The 19,587-nt window shown below is 48.5% G+C and overlaps 1 protein-coding gene and 1 non-coding gene across 23 annotated transcripts in view; both read left to right on the forward strand.

The window, feature by feature from the left end:
- Nucleotides 1-19,587, forward strand: part of ZMYND8 (zinc finger MYND-type containing 8) — a 125,104-nt gene that overhangs the window by 83,423 nt on the left and 22,094 nt on the right. For 15 of the 22 annotated variants that reach the window (XM_027558346.1, XM_027558350.1, XM_027558364.1 and 12 more), the window contains 4 exons: nucleotides 622-762; nucleotides 10,766-10,918; nucleotides 13,512-14,024; nucleotides 18,902-19,297. In XM_027558346.1, coding sequence (XP_027414147.1) covers nucleotides 622-762; nucleotides 10,766-10,918; nucleotides 13,512-14,024; nucleotides 18,902-19,297 — 1,203 coding nt within the window. The remainder of the gene's footprint in view (nucleotides 1-621; nucleotides 763-10,765; nucleotides 10,919-13,511; nucleotides 14,025-18,901; nucleotides 19,298-19,587) is intronic. The other 7 variants (XM_027558363.1, XM_027558359.1, XM_027558358.1 and 4 more) reach the window with 1 other exon arrangement.
- On the forward strand, nucleotides 5,965-6,111 carry LOC113903754. The gene has a single exon (XR_003514293.1). It is a non-coding gene; the product is annotated as a small nucleolar RNA SNORA79 (small nucleolar RNA).

Raw genomic sequence — 19,587 nt, forward strand, 5'->3', positions numbered from 1 at the left:
TTTTTAAAAGACTCGGGCATAGGTATGACTCTGTCCTATAAGAGTTTGAAACCCAGTGAGGAGGCAGATAATTGACCAGACACTCCCTCACTCCATCTGGCATGGAGTTTGGCTTCGTTCAGCGTCGCAGGACCTTTGAAATGGGAAGCCCACGAGCCCCCAGCGGGTCAAGCTGGCCCCCGGGGCAGGTGCAGTGGCTGAGCGCACGGCCCCTGTGTCTCCCACAAACGGATGACATGCCATTTGTAAGCCTGGCTCTGGCCTCTGCATCTGGACTGTGGTGGGGGCCGGTTTAATCGCTCTTTATTTTGAGATTTACACCCGTGAATGGGCCAAACCAATTTCAGTGGCAGCTTAGCCGATTTGTCTTAGAGCTTTGTGTTTAATAGAATGACTGGGGTGGCCTTTTTCCTTCGTGGCTTTAAGGGTTTAACATTGGGTTAAAGCTCTTTGCTCGAAATAAATGGCCAGCCCTTCCCGCTTCATCCCCTCCATGGTGCTTTGGGGGTCTCGTTGAAATCAAATACAGTTTCTGTACTCTGTTCTCTGCCCCACACCTACAAGCTTGATATGTTCCTTTATTTGTAAATCTGTCTTTTAACAAGTAACCTGCTTTTTCAGCTTCACCAGCCTCCACCAAGACAGGACAAGCGGGGAGTTTATCCGGCAGCCCAAAACCTTTCTCTCCTCAAGTATCAACGCCAGTCACCACAAAAACGGACAAGACATCCACCACAGGAAGCATCCTGAATCTTAACCTGGGTCAGTTGAAATTTTGGGAAGCTTCTTTCTGTGGCAGCTGTGCATGTTTCTGCAAGTTAAAATGTCCTCTTTTGTGTGTGGTTCTTTTTTTTTAAGGTTGGTATTTTTATTTTATTTTCTTTGTGTTTGGCCATGTGGGATCCTAGTTCTCTGACCAGGGGTTGAACCCGTGCCCCCTGCATTAGAAGCATGGAGTCTTAACCACTGCACCACCAGGGGAATCCTCGTGTGTGGTTCTTGAACCACTCTTTTCTCTGTGCGGAATATTGAAAAGATACAGTGGATGGAGATGAGAAGAGATGAGTAGAAGGAACTGGCAGAGCATTGCTCAGGACTTGTTGAAATGCAAGGCTGTTTTACTGTGAAACACTTGAGGCCAGTGTTTACCACCTTACTTGCCCTTGACCACAGCAGCCCAGTTCTTCCGTGTGTAAAATGTATATTTCAAGTTATCTGTATACATGTAGTATCTATTGTTTTATGAATCAGTATTTACTTTCTTTTTAAAAAAACTTACTGAGTCTCAGTAGATTCTTCCGAAAGCATTATCTCAGGTCAAAGTCTTTAACTAAACTTGGCACCAGGAGTGCTAAACACTCAACTGTGAAGTTATTTTATTAATTCATTGCATCATGAGCCCGGATTTTGATTGAGCATCTGTTATGTGCTGTGCACTGTGTTCGGCCTGGGGCAGAGAGCGGTGAGTGTGGGCCTTGCTGTCTTGTGGAGCTAGGTTCTACAGAGGGAGAAATAATAATCAAACTGAAAAAAAACCAAGACAGGTCATGTCGTCATGGAAGGTAAAAGGCGTTCCTTCGACAAGGGGAGAGCTGGGCAGGATGGCGGCGGGGAGCAAGAGGCAGTGGTTAGGGGAAGCCTCTGGGGAGGTGATATCCCATCAAGGGTTTGTCTGACAAGGAAAGATAACCATTCCAGTATTAGGAGGAAGAACATTCTAGAAGGAAGAGGAATGTCAAGGCCTTAGGATCAGTCTGAACTTGGTGTGTTGTAGCAATGGTAAGGAAGCCCAGTGACACGTCCCAGTGGGTGAAGGGGCCGAGGTGAGGTGTTGAGGTCAGAGAACACAGTGACCTTGTGGACTTTGAGGTGGGGCCATCTGGGCAGAGGAGTGATGTGACCGGGCATTTTAGAAGGACCTCTCTGAGTGCTGTGTTGGGAATTAGCCTGTGTCAGCCATTCTTCACCAGGGACAGCCCCCCCCCCCCCCCCCCACCTCGTCCCAGGGGACACTTGGCAACGTCTGGACACATTTTTCAGTTGTCATAGCTCGCGGGGAGGCTGTTGCTACCAGCATCCAGAGCGAGCCCCGCAAAGGAGATCTGCTGGATCGTGCCTGGGTTGACAGATTTGGTTACAGCAGGAGAAATAGGAGCCAAGGGTTCAGTTTTCGATTTCGTAAGTTTGAGATGCCTGCTAGATTCCTAGGTGGAGAGGGCATGAGGGCAGGTGGAGGCCTGGATCAGGCCAGGTCAGGGCAGAACATGTAATTCTGAGAATATTGATTTCTTCATGGGATTGGATTCAAAGCAGTAGGTCTCATAACTTAGGGGAAGGAGGGACGCTGCTAGACTTTCTGCAGTGCACAAAACAGTCCCCACGACAGAGAATTGTCCAGCCTCGATGGGGGCACTGCTGAGGCTCAGAGACCCTGGCCCAGAGCATAAAGAGAGTGAGAGGCTGGAGCCACCTGCCCATGTTGGTGTTTAGTCGGTCAGTCGTGTCTGACTCTTTGCAACCCCACGGACTGTAGCCCCCCAGGCTCCTCTGTCCATGGGATTTTCCAGGCAAGAACACTGGAGTGGGTTGCCGTTTCCTTCTCCAGGGGATCTTCCTGACCCAGGGATAGAACCTGAGTCTCCTGCATTGGCAGCCGGGTTCTTTGCCATCAGGGTAGCCCACTTGCCATGTAGACCTTAGGAAAAGTGAGCGGAGGAGACTGAGAAAGGAGCAGGAGACAAGCAGAAAGCAACGCTCAGGGTGTATGATCCAGAGCCCTTTGAATACACCAGGTTTTAGGGAGGGAGGGCAATGGCACCCCACTCCAGTTCTCTTGCCTGGAAAATTCCATGGACGGAGGAGCCTGATGGGGTGCAGTCCATGGGGTTGCGAAGAGTCGGACAAGATTGAGCGACTTCATTTTCACTTTTCACTTTCGTGCATTATAGAAGGAAATGGCAATCCACTCCAGTATTCTTGCCTGGAGAATCCCAGGGACGGGGGAGCCTGGTGGGCTGCCGTCTATGGGGTCGCACAGAGTCAGACATGACTGAAGCGACTTAGCAACAGCAGCAGGGAGGGAGGGGAAGCCACCTGTGTGGAGTGATGCTCCAGCCTGAATTCACAGCCTCTGGTGGTCAGTGCCCTCTGGGCTCATCTTGTCCTGAGATGCCATTTTCAGATGGAGGAGCTGAGGCCTGGAGAGGAGGCCCTAAGGGACTGGGATTGCAGAGGCAGAGGTGGCGGGGCTGGGGCGCGTCTCTGTCCCCACAGAGGTCGAGGCCGTGTTCACCCCCATCACCTGATTGTCCGGCCCAGAAGTGACGGGACAGGCTGGGCAGTGGCTTGAGGGGCTCCCGCTCAGGTTGGCTGGTGGGAACTCCTTATTTGAACACACGAGGACCCATCTGCGCCCCTGGGGATCACTCCCGTTCTCAGCAGTGTGGTGTGCTTTCTCACACTCTCCTCCACAGCGTCAAAAAGAAAGCTGTATGGAGGCGTTCTCACAGTCACCCTTCCTAATTGCCAGTCATGCGTGGCAGGACTAGCTCCTTCCCTAAACGAGGCTGTCCTTGGGCATCTGTGCCGTGCTCTGGGTCTTTCTGTTTGACTTGAGTCATGCGGTGGGAGAGAAAGGTTTTCTCCTGGCGTGTGTATCGGTGGTGGGCACAGTGGAGTCCCAGGCTCTCTTTGCAGAAGCTCCCTGCCAGCTCCTTCCATTCCTGGGACATAGGCTTCATGTCAGTAGAGACAAAAGCGTTGGCAATGTTGGCAGTTTATGGGCTGGCATTTCAGTTACCCGATGCCAAGAGGATCAGATAGGGACTGGTGAAAAGTGCTGTGAATGGGTAGAAAAATCAGAAAGTGGAGGGAAATAATAATTCTCATGGCACTTGATGTCTGGCATCCCCGTAACTATTTTGAGCAGAGAGAAGTGAGAGTGCCAGGGATAATAATGACATTATTCTGTCTAACAAAATAGTGTTTCATTAAAAAGCAAAACAAAACCAAAAACTAGAAAAGGCAAAATTATGCAGATGGAAAAAAGATCAGTTATTGCCTGGAGTTGGGGAGGGTTTGACTATACATCACAAAGGAACTCTTTGGTAGAGGGAATTGTTCTGCATCCTGTTTGTCCTGGTGGGTACTTGCATCTGCGCAGGTGTTAAAATTGATGTATTCTCCAAAAAGTGAATTTTACTCTCTGTGTTTGAAAACTATTAAAAAATATACAGTGACCTTCAAGGTAAGGTAATAGCACCATCGCACAGAGAAATAAAGTTACCTCCCAGGATCACACATGGTTTGTGGTTGAGTTTGGCCTTTAGATTTGGGTCTGTCTGCCGTGTGCAGCTTGTGTTTTTAATCAAGACACGTGAACTGCAGTGCTGCAGGACAGGGCATATTTTCACTCTCGTGGGCTCTTACCGCTTAGTGCTGTAGGGTTAGTTGGCCCAGCTGTAGGGGTCAAGGATCAGGTGAGGATTTGGATGGCAGTGGAATGAAGCACAGAGTGCGTTTTTCAAGGAAGCTGCTCCCACCCATCGAACTTGTGCTGTCCAACCCTGAATTTTCAAGAAAACAGAAATCCAGGTTTTTAGTATGAACTCTTCTAGGTTTTAAAAGTTGACCATCAGTTTCATTAAAAACCTCTGTTTGGGGATTTCCTGGAGGTTCAGTGTCTAGGACTGTGCTTTCACTACCAAGGGCGAGTTTGATCCCTGCTCAGGGAACTTCCCTGGTGGCTCAGATGGTAAAGCGTCTGTCTACAATGCGGGAGACCCGGGTTCGATCCCTGGGTCGGGAAGATCCCCTGGAGAAGGAAATGGCAACCCACTCCAGTACTCTTGCCTGGAAAATCCCATGGACGGAGGAGCTTGGTAGGCTGCAGTCCATGGGGTCACTACGAGTCGGACATGGCTGAGCGACTTCACTTCAGGGAACTAAAATCCCGGCAGCAAATTAAAATAGATAAACAAGGAAGTAAGTAAATAAACCAAGCCACCCATCACCTTTTAGACCAAAGAAACAAGTAGAACCAAAAATATAGCCAGCCCACTGGTTAGATACCAGTTGGATACTGTTACGGTTTATTTTACAGCATGACGGAGGGGAAGGCCCTGCTTGCTGATACACTGGGCCTCACTTGCTGTCTTGGGCCCCTTCTTCTGCTCTAAAATAAGGAGCCAAGTTAGGCAGATGGTTCTGGCTCCTTCTGTGCCCTTCTGGCAGTTAATAAGATGAGTCCTGAATAAGAATATGCTTGTGGCACGTGGTGGGATGGAGGTGGGGTGGGGTGTGTGTTTCTTTCCTTCACCTCGACTCCTTTTTGCTTTTTCTGGGAACCTTCTCTCCTCCTGTCTCATGCACGGTGTTTGCTTTGGGCTCAACAGACTCAGCAGTTAGTCATACTGTTAGTGACAAAATGTGCCTCGATGCCCCGTCAGAGATGCCGACGATGGAACGTCCTCAGACCCGAAAACTTGCCTCTGGTTTATTCTTCCACTGTTGCTGTCACCAGCAGGGGGCAAGACTGTGGAGGCCAGGCCTTCTTTGAGGATGTGGATGCGGGGCTGGGTACCCCGGTTGTCCAGATGTTGTCTTGATTTTTTTTAAGAGTGAATGAGGTGAGGAAGATCTCTGCTATACTGATTGATAAGAGCGTCTGCCCGGGTGTCTTGTCTAAAGATATTCCTTTGAAGGAACCGTTATCTTGTGCCTCCTGAAAGACCATTCTTTATAGTCTGCCTGTGTCTTTTGAATAAAGGAGTTCTTTTTTTTTTTTTAGTTTAAAAAGAAGTGCTTATATTTTTGTTTTAAAACTTTCTGTGGCAGGGGGAGGTGCATGATTCATGGCATGCAGGATCTTAGTTCCCGGATCGGAGATGGAACCTGTGCCCCCTGCAGTGAAAACTTTGTCTTAACCACTGACTGCCAAGGAAGCGCCCTTAAAACATTTTGTTGTGATGGCTGTTTCTCTTGTGGCTGGAGCCTTAGGCCGTGGGATTTTAGTCTGTCATACGTCTAAGCTGGCTTGTCTTCTCTCAGGACACCACAGGGATGGCTTGGCTGTTTGTTAGTGTGTTTTGACTTTTGCCGAATCACACAATTGAAGAAAAAAAATTGTTTTTATAAGTAATGAATGCACACCGGGAACAAATAGTCAAAGTACGATCCCATGGTCTGTAGCCTGCCAGGCTCTTCTGTCCATGGAGATTCTTCAGGCAAGGATGGTGGAGTGGATTGGCATTCCCTTCTCCAAGTCAGAGTATAGAAGGACGATGAATGAAAAAGCAGTCCACACCTGTCACCTCTGATCACCTGTTCCTCTCTTCATCCTCCCCCTGCTGCCTGCGAAAAAGAGAGTGACCAGTGTTGGCTCCTTTGTTTGGTCCACCCTCTGCCCCTGTTGGCTCTATTTAGTCTCCTTGGAGAGCTCTTTTAGACATCAGTCTGGGTGATCTGGTCCCCAGTTAGCAACGTCTACACACTTTTGAAGCAGGGAATCCAGGTCGGGACGCTGCACTGTGTATCTCATGTGGGATCTTAGTACCCCGACTGGGGATCAAACCTGTGCTCCCTGCTGGAAGGTGGAGTCCTAACCACTGGACCTCCAGGGAATCCCCTGGACCCCTTTTTATTGTCCCAGCTGGGCCGTGAGTGCTCCCGTCTAGTGGGTGGAGGTCAGGGTTGCTGTCAAACATTCTGCAGTGCCAGAACCCCTCCTGGCCCCCTACCCCCACCCTGCTAGGCCCAAATGCCCACACCAAGAAGCCCGAGAACACATATATTAGTATTTGCATTTCCTTTCCTCCTTTTCTGCCTCGCACCAGCGCTCATGTCCTTGACTGACTATTTTCCTTTTCATTAAACAGATGGGCTTTCCATATCACCACACAGAGAGCTATGCTGCTGTTATTTTAGCGGCTGTATTTTATTCCCTTTAAAGGTGACCAGTAACTTATTCATCCAGGCACTTTACTTATTGAGTAGATCTCCATTTTTGCTGTTGGAAACAGCTGTGAGGAAGACCCTTCTGCCCAGGTGGTAGTGAACAGATCTAAAAACAGGATATGTTCCTAGAAGTGGAGCTGCAGGTCAGAGGCCTCGAGCTGCTGACATTTGGAAAGATATTGCCAGATTGCCCTCTGAAGGGTGGTTCTGATTTATGCTCCCTCCAGCAATGTGAGGATCGTGCCTTGTTTCTCTAGCGTGGGTGTTTTGTTTTTTTTTTTAATCCCTGGTTTCCATTTATAGCCTAAGCTGTCTTCCTATCAGCTGAGAAGTTCAAAATGTTGACAGCCAGGGTGGATTCTGCAGATATTCCCGATATAGAAGGGCAGAGGTGGAAGGAGTCCTGATAAGCCACTAGGAGCTAAATAAGAAAGAGAAGCTCATCTTTTCTCCCTGCGGAGGACAGTTGAGTCCACACACAGCTGAAAGTTTGAGAAAGATAATTACATCTGGCTTAACTCCTGAAGGTCCGCTCTCAGGGACCCTGGAGCAGCCCCCTCCCTGGCTTTTGGTGGTGTCTCGTTAGAATAAACATCACAATGGAGAAGTGCTTTATCTTTTCATTCTTCTTGATTATGAATGTTCAGTCTTAGGCTAAAGGTAAGGGATTGCCCTTACGTAGGCACACAAAGGAGGCAGCATGCCCATAAGGCTTCCCGGGTGGCTCTGTGGTGAAGAATCCGCCCGTCAGTGCGGGTTCCTGGGTCAGGGAGATCCCCTGGAGAAGGAAGTGGCCGTCCATTCCAGTATTCCTGCCTGGGAAATCTCGTGGACAGAGGAGCCTGGTGCGCTGCAGTCCATAGGGTTGCAAAGACTCAGACATGACTGAGCGCACGTGCAAAAACAAAACAAAACCACGCAGTGTAGACACACACAGGTGCACACACGTGCTCATACTGGATTATTTTGGTGATGTGTAGATCTGTTTGTATGAACCCCAAGGTTTCATACAAGGTGCATAAGGGTTAAGGCTAATCGTGAGGCATTTTCTTTCCTCACAGACAACGTTGGTCCAAATACAGGGGCTTACAGCCTTGCCTTCCAGTTGTGAACACCTGGGGAAGCTTTATATGGCCAGTGCTTAGGCCTCCCCCCATGCTGGTGAATTCAGTCTCTGGGGATGGGGCCAAGTAGTCAGGGTTTTGGTTTTTTTTTAAAGCTCTGGACTGGACAGTGAGCAATTTCAATGTGCGGCCAAGGTTAGCAGTCAGGGGTCCACAGTTTCCAGCCTGTGGACCAAATCTGGCCCCCAACTTGTTTTTGTAAATAAAGTTTTATTGGAATGCAGCCACATTCATTTAACACATTATTTTATGGCACTCAGCAGAGCCTATACACCTGCAGAGCTTCATTTATTCTGTGGCCCTTTATGGAAAAAATTTGGTTGACCCTTGCCTGATATGGTCAGTTGTGTTTTTCGGTAACGGCTGTGTGGAATCTGTTAACCACATAGGAATGTTGTAGAGGACAGGGTGTCCTCCTGTAACGTAGGCAACACCGCCGTCTCCTGCTTCTCCACTTCATGAAAAGTATTTTTGTGAGATACTTCTTTTCCAACTTTATGCTTGAAAAGGCTGCCTGCAGTTTCCCTCTGGAACGCAGTGCTTCTTCATTTCTGAGAGCAGAAATGACGAGACGGGCCTCGCATCTTCCCCCTTTTACTGTCGTGTTCTTGGCTCAGCAGTTGAAGTCCTTAAGTCCTGATTACACTGTTGTTTAATCAGATCTTCTTCTTTTCTCTGTTCCCCAGTTGTCCTCTTTTTTTTTTTTCTCTTTTATCTCTTTCACTCTCTCTGTTTACTTTGTAAGATGCCTCTCCAGTAAAATTGAATGAATATTCTTCCCCCTCTGAAGTAGTTGTGCATTCAGCCATTCTCCTTGCAAGCATCTTCAGTCCTGGCCCCCAGAGACTCTCTGAAGGTCCCCTGATCAGCGTGTGCACACACACCAGACAAACACATGCGTGCACACACAGGTCTGTTTTTTTTAGAGCCGTTGCTTTAATGACAAGGATGCTGTTCCTGTTTGCTTTGAAAGCTCACTTTTGGAATCTCACTGGTGGCCAACCTGAAGTGTGTCTTTGGGACAGGGCTCTTCCTGATCTTACCTCGTTATGGTGATAAATGAAGTTGGAGCAATTTGTGGCTCCAGTCATCTATGAGTGGGTTGTGTAGGACTTTGGGGAGACTACCTGTGGCCCTTTAAGTGGGTAAATCTCTGGTGTGTGGTGTTAGGAGCATGCCCCTGTCTTGGGTACAGGGCGGAATGCTAGGGTCACGTTAAGGGGAGGAATGAAGGCTTTGGAGGAGCCTGCAGTCCAGCACTCAGCCTGTATCTTGGTCTTTGCACCAGGTTGGTGGCTAGAGGTGGCCTTCTGGGTGGGGTAACAAAGAGATGGGCGAAGTCAGGTAGTGAGTGCGTAGCCAGTGGAACTAGCTCACAGGTGGCTCATCTTTGTTCTTGATGGATCCTTGAGGGATCCCACATCCTTTCTGACCCTGACCCGCTTTCAGGGATTGAGAAGAGGAGCTGGGCACCCCCCACCCCCTTATCAGACCCCAAGTGCATTCTCTGCTTGGGGTCTTAGAGGCAACGTCAGGGTGAAAGACCATGCTTCCTTCCTGCAGAGTCTCTCAAATGTTTCCCGGCCTTTGCTACTTCCACCATTTTGTCCCCTTTTTATGTTTTGGGGAGTAGCTAGAGGAGGCAGCAGAGGAGGTAGGGAAGGAGTTCAAGACGTACAAGCTCATGGATCCTTTGGAATCTGGGCCAGCTTGGTCGTACAAAGACCCACAGCAACTGTGGTGTGGGGGTGGGGGTGGGCAGAACCTCTGGACCTGAGTCATTAAGCAGGGGCCTTTGCCTGCAGTCAGGGTGAGGAGGCGTTGACATCTTACCTGAGCAAGAAGACATAGGTTCATGTCCAAAACTAAGCGGTCCCCATTCCTCAGACAGATGCCAGGAGCCAAAGGGAGGTACAGCACACCAGCTGGAGCGTCTGCCCGTCTTGTATTTCCCCTTTCCTTAAGTATTTATTTGTTTATTTGGCTAGGCTGGGTCTTATTTGTGAGACTCGGGGTCTTTGGCCTTCCTTGGCGGCATGTGAACTCTTAGTTGCTGTATGTGGGATCTGGTTCCCCGACTAGAGATCGAACCTGGGCCTGCTGCATTGGGAGTACAGAGTCTTAACCTCTGTACCCCAGGGAGGTTCCTGTTTACCCTTTCTTTCTAATTTGAGCTCCAGACTAGGTCGGCGAAGATCGAAGTCTCTGTGGTAAAGGAGGAGCTGGGCTCCCCGTCTTTATCAACATGTTCTCCGCAAGGCTCAGCGCCTCTCTAGGTTACAAGCCCTCTCTGATCTGGGCCTGAAATTCAAAGCAAACTGGCCAGACTCAGTGTCACTTTATCTGCTGTTGTTGAGGTTGAACATAGCGTAACCTTTGGCTTTGGAGGATCCATAGTGATGCTGAGCTTCCTAGAAACCAACGATCTGGCTGGGATTGTGCATTTTCTGTATTGAAAGCAACCCAGGCGATAGTTCAGTAGAAACCGGCCAAATGTTCTCTCAGGCTCTTATCGCCAAGTCAGCCCTGGCCATCGAGTAGATAATATTGTTGGGATAAACAGACACATTTTAGGTTTTTTCCTCCTGGGCTCAAAAGCGTGTTTTCGAGAAGAAGCCGAGTGATGAGCGTAATTCACTAGTTCCCTCCAGTGCTTGATCTTATGAGGGTGTGGTGGTGTCTTCCAGATCGAAGCAAGGCCGAGATGGACCTGAAGGAGCTGAGTGAGTCTGTCCAGCAGCAGTCTGCTCCTGTTCCTCTCATCTCTCCCAAGCGACAGATTCGCAGCAGATTCCAGCTAAATCTCGACAAGACGATAGAGAGTTGCAAAGCACAATTAGGTATGTGTCTCGGTTTGCTTATATCGTTATCACCATCATTACTTTAGGGGGACCACCTGGATGAAATGAAAGCCTGATCCTGGCTGCTGTTTGCGCAGCAGGTTTAACTTTGGTGTGTTTGTTCAACAAAAAATTATTTCTCAGGGCAGAATATTTCACATTTGCTAGTTAATTGTTCAGTGGGGTATTTTGAGTTTGTCAGAGTGCATTCTTTGTGACAGCCTGCTGATCTGAGGTGCCGCTTGTAAGAAAGTTTGGAAGCAGGAAGAGCCTCTTGAGTTTGCCGTTGTGCTTCTCTGCACGTGTCGGCGTCTCCACTTCAGCATCACGTGTATCCCACAAGTGTCCCCAGCACAAACCCTTCCCCTCCAGGCTGGGCCACACCCCCCTGTCCCCGCCCCCGGCACATACATCCTGATTCTGTATCTATTTTCCCCTTTCCTCGTCCTGCCTGCCTTTTTACACTGCCTACCTGAATCCTATCCCTAAGGCTGAGCTTGGGCGTCACCTCCTTCAGGAAGTCTTCCTTGACTGCCCTCCCCATCTGCCCACCTCCTTTGGTACTTTATGGCTCCAAAGCATCAGTGGTCCTTTTGTGTGGGGGTATTCCTCCCAGTCTAGACTGGAAGCTCCTTGAGGGCAGAGAGGTTTGTCTTAATAAAGATGTTATAAAGACTAGCCTTCTCCAAGGTACTTGGTCTTATACACATAGTGATGCTCTAGAATGTTTGTTGAAGAGGTAAATGAAGTCAGAAGGTATTTATAAGGAAATAGGGGGTGGCTGGGTCTCAGTAGAGAAAGCCAGTCCAAGATGAGATTTCCATGTCACTGGGTGCTCTGGACCTTTGGCTGAGAAAGGAGCTAGTTGGGAGTCACTCAGGCTGTCCGAGGAAAGCATTCCTTGCTGAGTTGCCCATTTGGTTAGGACACTGAGTGACATGGATGAAATTTTGCAAGGTATATCCCTCTTGGGTTCTTCCAAGCAGCTGGTCTAGCTCCTCAGTTTGTTATTGTTAATAAGGATTTATGGAGGACTTCCCATGCCTCCTGCACTGTGCATAGATTGTCCTGGAGGTTTGATACTGTTAACAAACCCATTGTACAGGTGAAGAAATGGAGGTTCAGAGAGGAAGTTCACCTGTTCAGGGCCACACAACTAATAGAAGCGGGGGAGCAGGATCTGAATTCATATCCTTTGGGCTCCAGTATCCAAGCATGTGTGGTCATGCTTGTCAGTCTGGTGTCCAGCCTTTAGTTACCAGTTGCCCAAGCCCTGAGATCCAGAAATTAAACCAGATTTGGTTTTTAGATTCTTTCAATTTGAGCCCTGGAGGAGGTGGATATAATTCACTCCTGATCCTGCTGGGCTGTTTGTGGCTCTTAGCCTTTTACAAGCTTCTCTTAACGTGACCCCACTCACGGTAACCATTGCTCTAGAATGAAGACAATACAGAGTTGATGGGGATTTCCTGTTTTCAAAATTGTAGGGTATCGGATTACTTACCTCCAGGTGGATGACGCTCACTCCCGAGAGCAGGAAACATGAATAGGTTAAATGAAACTATTGTTAGAAATAGGCTTTTGCCCATTTGGGCTTGTGTGTATAGGAAACTCCTGCTGTTCTATCGTTTCTCCTTGTGCTTGAGGCGTGGAAATGGGTGACTTTCCTCTGGACTCGGTTACAAGTAGAGAAACAGTAGAAACGCAGTGGTGTTGACTCTGCTTCAGGGTGGGGAGCCCGCTGGGGGCTGGGCAGCTGGGCCACCTGGAGACTGCTTCCCAGCCGAAAGGGGCCAGTGGTTCTCAGCCCCGGCCAGCCTCGCAGGCCTGTGACCCAGAGTGGCCAGGGCTTCTGCTCTTGCAGCACAAGCCTAGCATCTTAATTTTTGTGTGAAACTTCCCGATTTATGAATTGGCCAGCATGTTCTAAGTTAAAAATAAAAACAACAAATAACACAATGTTGGAGAGCATTGGGTCAAACCATTGCTTCCTAAGTAACATGTCTGCTCATGTGGCTCGTGGGCTGTGAGTTTGCATCCCCTGCTTTAAGCCTTGGCTTATTTCTTTGAGTCCTGTACGCAAAGGGTAAAAGACTTAAAGCTTTGGGAGTTTGTTGGAAGAGCCCTAGTGCTGACTCGAGCCCATGTCTCTGGCCTCGCCTCTCTTGATTTTCTTTTGTGTCCCAGGACAAGTGATTTCTCAGGGCCTCTTTTTTTGTCATCTGTAAAATGGATCAGTTTTAACCACTCCTTTGTAGCATTCCCTTTCATCCCTCCCGTTCTGTGTCCCAGTGAGTTACCCATGCCGCCAAGATTGAGCTCTGGATAAATTAGAAATTCACGTCGTTTGGTCCCATGTCATCTTGGAATGTCAGTAACCGAAACCCTCAGCAGACAAGTCCCATTTGTCAGCTGTAGTCAGCTGCAACTTGAGTCTGCTGCTACCCCACCAGGCCAATGTGATGCAATGTGATGCAATGTGAAATTTTCTTTTTTTCATTCCAGCGTTGGGCGTGGAAAATGTTTGCGTTTTTTTGGTCCTGCTCTTTATTCTGTGACTACGCCACATGCTGGGTTTTCTTTTTGAATTTAGGCATAAATGAAATCTCGGAAGATGTTTATACGGCTGTCGAGCACAGCGATTCGGAGGATTCTGAGAAGTCAGATAGTAGCGGTAGTGACTCTATCAGTGATGAGGAACAGAGGTCCAAGAACGAGCCAGAAGATGCCGAAGACAAAGAGGGGACTCGGATGGACAAAGAGCCATCTGCTGTCAAAAAAAAGCCCAAATTGCCGAACCCAGTGGAGACGAAAGAGGAGCTGAAAGGCAGCACGTCACCAGCCAGCGAGAAAGCGGACCCAAGCTCGGTCAAGGAGAAGACGAGCCCCCAGCCTGAGAAGGACTTTTCAGACAAAGCAAAACCCTCGCCTCATCCCACAAAGGATAAGCTGAAGGGAAAAGATGAGACGGATTCCCCAACGGTGCATTTGGGCCTGGACTCCGATTCAGAGAGCGAACTTGTCATAGATTTAGGAGAAGACCACTCTGGGCGGGAGGGTCGAAAAAATAAGAAGGAACCCAAAGAACCGTCTCCCAAGCAGGAGGGTAAGTGCTTGCGCCCGTTTCCGGTTTCTTGGTTTGGTGTGAGAATGCCACCTTGCCGTTTGTAGTATCACGTGTCATGTCGCGCTCTGACATCGTGAAGGTGGCACAGCAAAGCTTGGATTGGCTCCTGGTCACCTAGCTAGTTACTGAGCGGGACCAGGCCTTAACCTGGGCCTGCCCACCTTGTACCTTCTCAGTACCCGATGTGGTTGATTTTGAGCACAGGAAAAGAAGTCTCTTAGAAAGTAGTAGTTGCTTCTAACAGTCAAGTCGTTTTGAACTTAAGCAGTTTCTTTTCCAGTGTGTTCACTTATATGCCTAAAGTGTTTGTCAAAGTTAAGACATTGAACAGGGCTAAAATTGTTAAAAGTGTTCGGTTCAAAGACCTTGATGAGTTTATTCTTTACCTCCCCTCACGCTGCCCAGGCTTCTCAAAACACATTTTCTTACTAGAGTGTAAGACGTTTTGGGTCGGTGGCACCAGACTGCTGAGTTCTTCTTAAGGCCTCTAGAAATCCAAGGGGGGATTAATGTATGATTCCCACCTGAGCCCGTGTTCTGCCATATTTGCGTTTAACTGACATGGGCCCGAGGTTTCTCAGCCTTGGCACTAATTGACTTTTTATGCTAGATAATTCTTTGTCCTGTGTATTGGAGGATGTTTAGCAGTATCCCTGGATGTCAGTAGCGTCTACCCAGTGGTGGCCTTCAAAAGAGTCTTGACAAAACAAAATCTCCCCTAGTTCTGCACTACTACCTAAGTTCTCCCTTCGCTGCTGTGAGGGACCGAACTAGCTGTGGCTGCTCTCAAACCCGCTGCATCCCAGGCATGTTGGCAGACCCCCCAGTGGAACATGGGAATGATTTGAAACATGTTTGGCCCATGGGTGAAGCAGTCAGCAAATTTCTCAGCTGGCTTGGCAAGTGGGTGGTGAGGGGATTCCAATATACCCAAGAAAGATAATTAAGAATTAATTAAGGGCCCAGGAGAGACAGGGCCAAAAGACAAACTGGAGGTTGTAGCCATAAAACCTCTTGTACTTTGTGGGTTACATAAGGGGATAGCCAGGTTTAATTCTGTGGCTCAGTGGTAAAGAGTCCTCCTGCCAATGCAGGAGATGTAGGTTCGATCCCTGGGTCGGGAAGATCTCCTGGAGAAGAAAATGGCAATGCACTCCAGTATTCTTGCCTGGAGAATTCCATGGACAGAGGAGCCTGGTGGGCTGTAGTCCATGGGGTCACAAAAGAGTTGGACATGACTTAGTGACTAAACAGACAACACACAGCTTCTGACAGGAGGTAACTTCTCAGTTATGTATCCCCTTGGGATTTCTTAGTCTGGCTGCTTAAACAGGAGGGGGATGGGCTTTGAGCATCTTCCTTCTGTGTTTGTATCAACATGAACTGTTCTGGAACCTCAGTTCCTGCAGTTCATTGAAAGAGGATGGAATATCTCTCAGTGATATAAGGCAGGAAGAGAGAGAGGCAGTTGAGTGGGTCAGGAAGGATGGATTACTGCCCCATCCCTTAGAATTATGAATGGCATCTGAAACTCCATTTCTGTGTGGATTGGGGTTTGAGGTACCACTTCTGATGCTGCAGAAAGCAACAGGAGTAGCAATTATTCCATGAAGTTTGTGGAATTGTTGGGTCCCAGATGGCAGTGTTCCTATGAATGATACATTTATACTATTCCTCTTTTTCTGGAATAGATCTTTTGTTTGGTTGTGGGATTTTTTTGCTCCTTCCAGAAAGGATTTGTGACATACTGATAAAATGGAAATCAAGACATCAGTGAGAAAGATGAAAATAGAACAGTGAGAAATCTGGGGAAAGTTTGTATACAGAAATAATTCTTTCCGCCTTCAGAATTAGCAAAGCCAGGCTTCCATTTTGGCTCCGAGCTTCCTGGCAGTCAAAGTGAAAAGGGAAACACATTTGAGTAGTGCCCTAAAAGATCTCCACCTAAATAGAAAGCACTCCAGTTGATAAAATGAAGCTGAACTGTTCCTCTCACTGGTATCTGGAGCAAATTTCTCTAGGAGCCCCTGAGTGTATGGTGGGACTTTCAAGCAAAGGATGATTCTGAAACATAATTCAGTTAGAGGAACTTCGCAGGGGTTGAAATCCAGAGTCACCTGAGGATGATTTGCGTTTTGAAGATTCAACTTCGTGTCCAACTCTGCAGTTGAGCATCTTTTCAACAATGTGCTTTCACTTATAAGTTTATTAAGTGAAGGGTGTGTTGGAGAGTGCTTGGTGACCTCCAGCTGATCTTCAGTTTGGAGTGCAGCTTATACACAGAATCTGAATCCTCAGATAGAAAGACGGCTGTTCTAGCTAGAGATCCCAGAGCAGAGGCTAAGGGAGCTTGCTTCAGGACCTTGACTATGCTTACCCGGGTCACATCAGTCATTTCTAGCCTTCTCTTAAAAAGTCCTTTTTTAATGTACAGGACAGCAACCTGAGTCTGATAGAAGTAGGTTAGTTGGGTGGGGTCGTTTTTGGAGTGTTGACCTTTAAGAAATTCACTTCTTTTTGAGACTACAGGTGATTATACGCTCCCAAATTTTTAGGACAAATGGAATTTTCCATGGCCCTTCCTCTCCCTACCCCCACCCCCAATAAACCATCAGCATCCTCTAGAAATTAAAATGTTTTAGTGTCTAAATGAAACACCCACCCCCCCACCAAGAGTGCGTCAAACCTGGAATTTTTTTTTTTTTTTTTTAATTTGGAAAAGAGCTCCAAAGGGACTCTTGCAGAGCAGTTACCCATCTACAAAGCCAGCTGTTTGCTTTTGCAAGATGAGAGAGAGAAAAAGACCTTTTTGTGGTTGCCCTTTGCCCAAGGAGGGTTCAGGCTAGCTAATCAACAAGGGCAGTGTATTTTTTAATCACATGGCAGAAAAGAGAGGCACTAAAGATGCTTTTGCAGGTTAGAAGCCCTGCCTGTGGGATCTCTGCTTTTTTAGAAGGGCTAAGCTCAAAGCCACTTTGCCCCGGAAGGGGAAGGGGCAGAGGCTGCATCCGATATCTGGAAGGTTGTCCTGGGCAGGGATGGGGGCTCCTCACTGTAGGTAGGGATCTTCTCCCAGCCCCGCCCTGTGTTCTTGCCCAGGACTTGGCTGAATTTTTCCCCAGAGGAGCCAAGAGGGCCAGTCAGTTGTGATAACCACCGAGACACCCCCACCCCCAGGCAGTTAAGTCAGCCTGTCAACACTCCTTTCCTTTCATACTCCTTGGTTTTTCCAGACCCACCATTAACTGAAAATTTCCCCTAGAATGATCAAGAGCTCATGTCTTTTCTGGGTGATAGAAATCTAAAAATGATAGGCATGGAGTCACACGTCGAAAGTGTGCTGAGCCCCTAAAAAAGGTGTAGTCCTTATTAAGGGCTTCCTTGGGGCTCAGCTAGTAAAGAATCCACCTGCAATGCAGGAGGCCCAGATTCTTTCCCTGGGTGGAGAAGATCCCCTGGGGAAGGAAGGAAAAGGCAACCCACTCCAGTATTCTTGCCTGGGAAATCCCACGGACAGAGGAGCCTGGCAGGCTAGTCCATGAGATTGCAAAAGAGTCGAACACGACTGAGCAACTTCACTTTCAGTCCTTATGAAAAAGTGTTTGATGTCCAGGCACATCGTCTGAGATCAAGGATGCTGACTTGCACCTGTGTTTTTTGTGTGAATCCCGGGGAGTCCTCTCTGGGGACGCAGGTTCATCTCTGCAGGGCCTGGGGCCCCTGCAGTAGTAACTGACCCCCTCCCCCTTACAGACGAGCACTCGTGTGGTCATCTCCTCTCCGCCGCTCAGTGCTTCTGGCTCTAACCTGCCTTCTGACCAGCCCTTCTCACTGCCTGCCCTCACTTACCAATATGCTGCCGATTCCTGGGCATGTCTTGGCTAAAGCTGTTCCCCTCCAAATTCTCCCTGCTGCCTGTTGACATCCTGCCCTCCTCCCTTATAGCCCAGCTCCTCCCAGAAGATACACTCCAAAAGGCAGCTTTTTTCAAACTTGAGTCACTCGCATTCATTCTTTTTGCCATACCCAAGACCTGCTCGTACAATTATTGACTTAATATATTTTTATTTGAAGCAGCAGCTCTTTTTTTTTTTTTTTAATTGAACTCAATTTTGAACTTAAACTTGACTACCACACAGTAGGTGAAACAGTATTTTGTGCTCTGCATAAAAGACGTAACAGGAATAATTGCAGTCAAAATAAAAGCAAGGCTTCTAAATTCTCCATAAATACCATTGTGCTGGGGAAGGTTCTGGCCTTGGGGTGGAGTTCCCTTGCGTGTTAGGTGTCAAGGCTGCCAGGACCACACTGAGACTATTCTGGAAGGAATTAGAAGAGATGAAAGACAATACTCTTCTTTCTGGGTGATTCATTGTTATTGGCCATTGGGAGGCTGTCTGGTTCCTTGGGGGACATGCTCTGTAGGTTTCCTGGCCAAGGAAAGGATTCCTGTTAATCTCCAGATGGACTTTGGCTAAGTCTCTCTCAAAGTGCTTACTGAACTCTTAACTTTGTAAAACAAGGTACTTGCAGTGATTCTGTTCATCCACTGGGTCATCGACTAGCCGGTGGGCAACTCCAGACCAGGGGCTGGGTCATGTTGGCCTCAGTCCCCCGGAGGCCTTGACAAGTATCTCAAATGTGAGCCAGCACGTAACCCAAGGAGGCTGATGTTTTACGCTAGAACCTGCTGCAGAAGTGGCCTAAGCATGTAAAGTGACAATGTACCCATTCACGGGGAGGTCCTTGGCATGCTAGCCTGGGATGGTCACCTGGAACTCACTGGCCTGGAGACCCTGCAGGTCAGCCGGAGTCCCGTCTACTTTCTGTTTTGTTTTTTCATGCCTTGGCTTCAGTCGTAGGTAAAGCTCCACCATCCACGACAGCGGGCAGCCAGTCTCCCCCCGAAACGCCGGTCCTCACCCGCTCATCCTCCCAAACTCCCACGGCTGGGGTCACGGCCAGCACCACGTCCACGGTCACGGCCCCGGCCGCCGCTGCCGCCGCCGCCGCCGCCGCCACCACCACGGGAAGCCCGGTGAAAAAGCAGAGGCCGCTTTTACCGAAGGAGACTGCCCCGGCCGTGCAGCGGGTCGTGTGGAACTCCTCAAGTAAGTTTCAAACGTCCTCCCAAAAGTGGCACATGCAGAAGATGCAGCGCCAGCAGCAGCAGCAGCAGCAGCAAAGCCAGCAGCAGCAGCAGCCTCAGTCTTCCCAGGGGACGAGATATCAGACCAGACAGGCTGTGAAAGGTACCGAGCCTCCCCCTCTGCTCTCCGTGGCGCCCGCTCCCTTTTCGCCACATGGACAGGAGAAAAATCGTCCTCGTTTTATTTTTTCAGTTCCCCTTGGTTGCCTGGCCACCGTATCCGGGAGGCCTGACACATTCCATTTGGCATTATTTTTTAAAGTTGTTTTGCAGCTTGCTTTTTGTACTTTTCTTTTTCCTTTTTCATTTTATAAACGGTACATGCACGTCTTCTTAGAAAGGGGTGAAATAGATGCCTAGACACACAAAAATCTGTTGTCTTGATTGACTTTC

The sequence above is a fragment of the Bos indicus x Bos taurus genome, chromosome 13 (assembly GCF_003369695.1).
Source record: "Bos indicus x Bos taurus breed Angus x Brahman F1 hybrid chromosome 13, Bos_hybrid_MaternalHap_v2.0, whole genome shotgun sequence".
In the NCBI taxonomy this organism is placed as follows: Eukaryota; Metazoa; Chordata; class Mammalia; order Artiodactyla; family Bovidae; genus Bos; species Bos indicus x Bos taurus.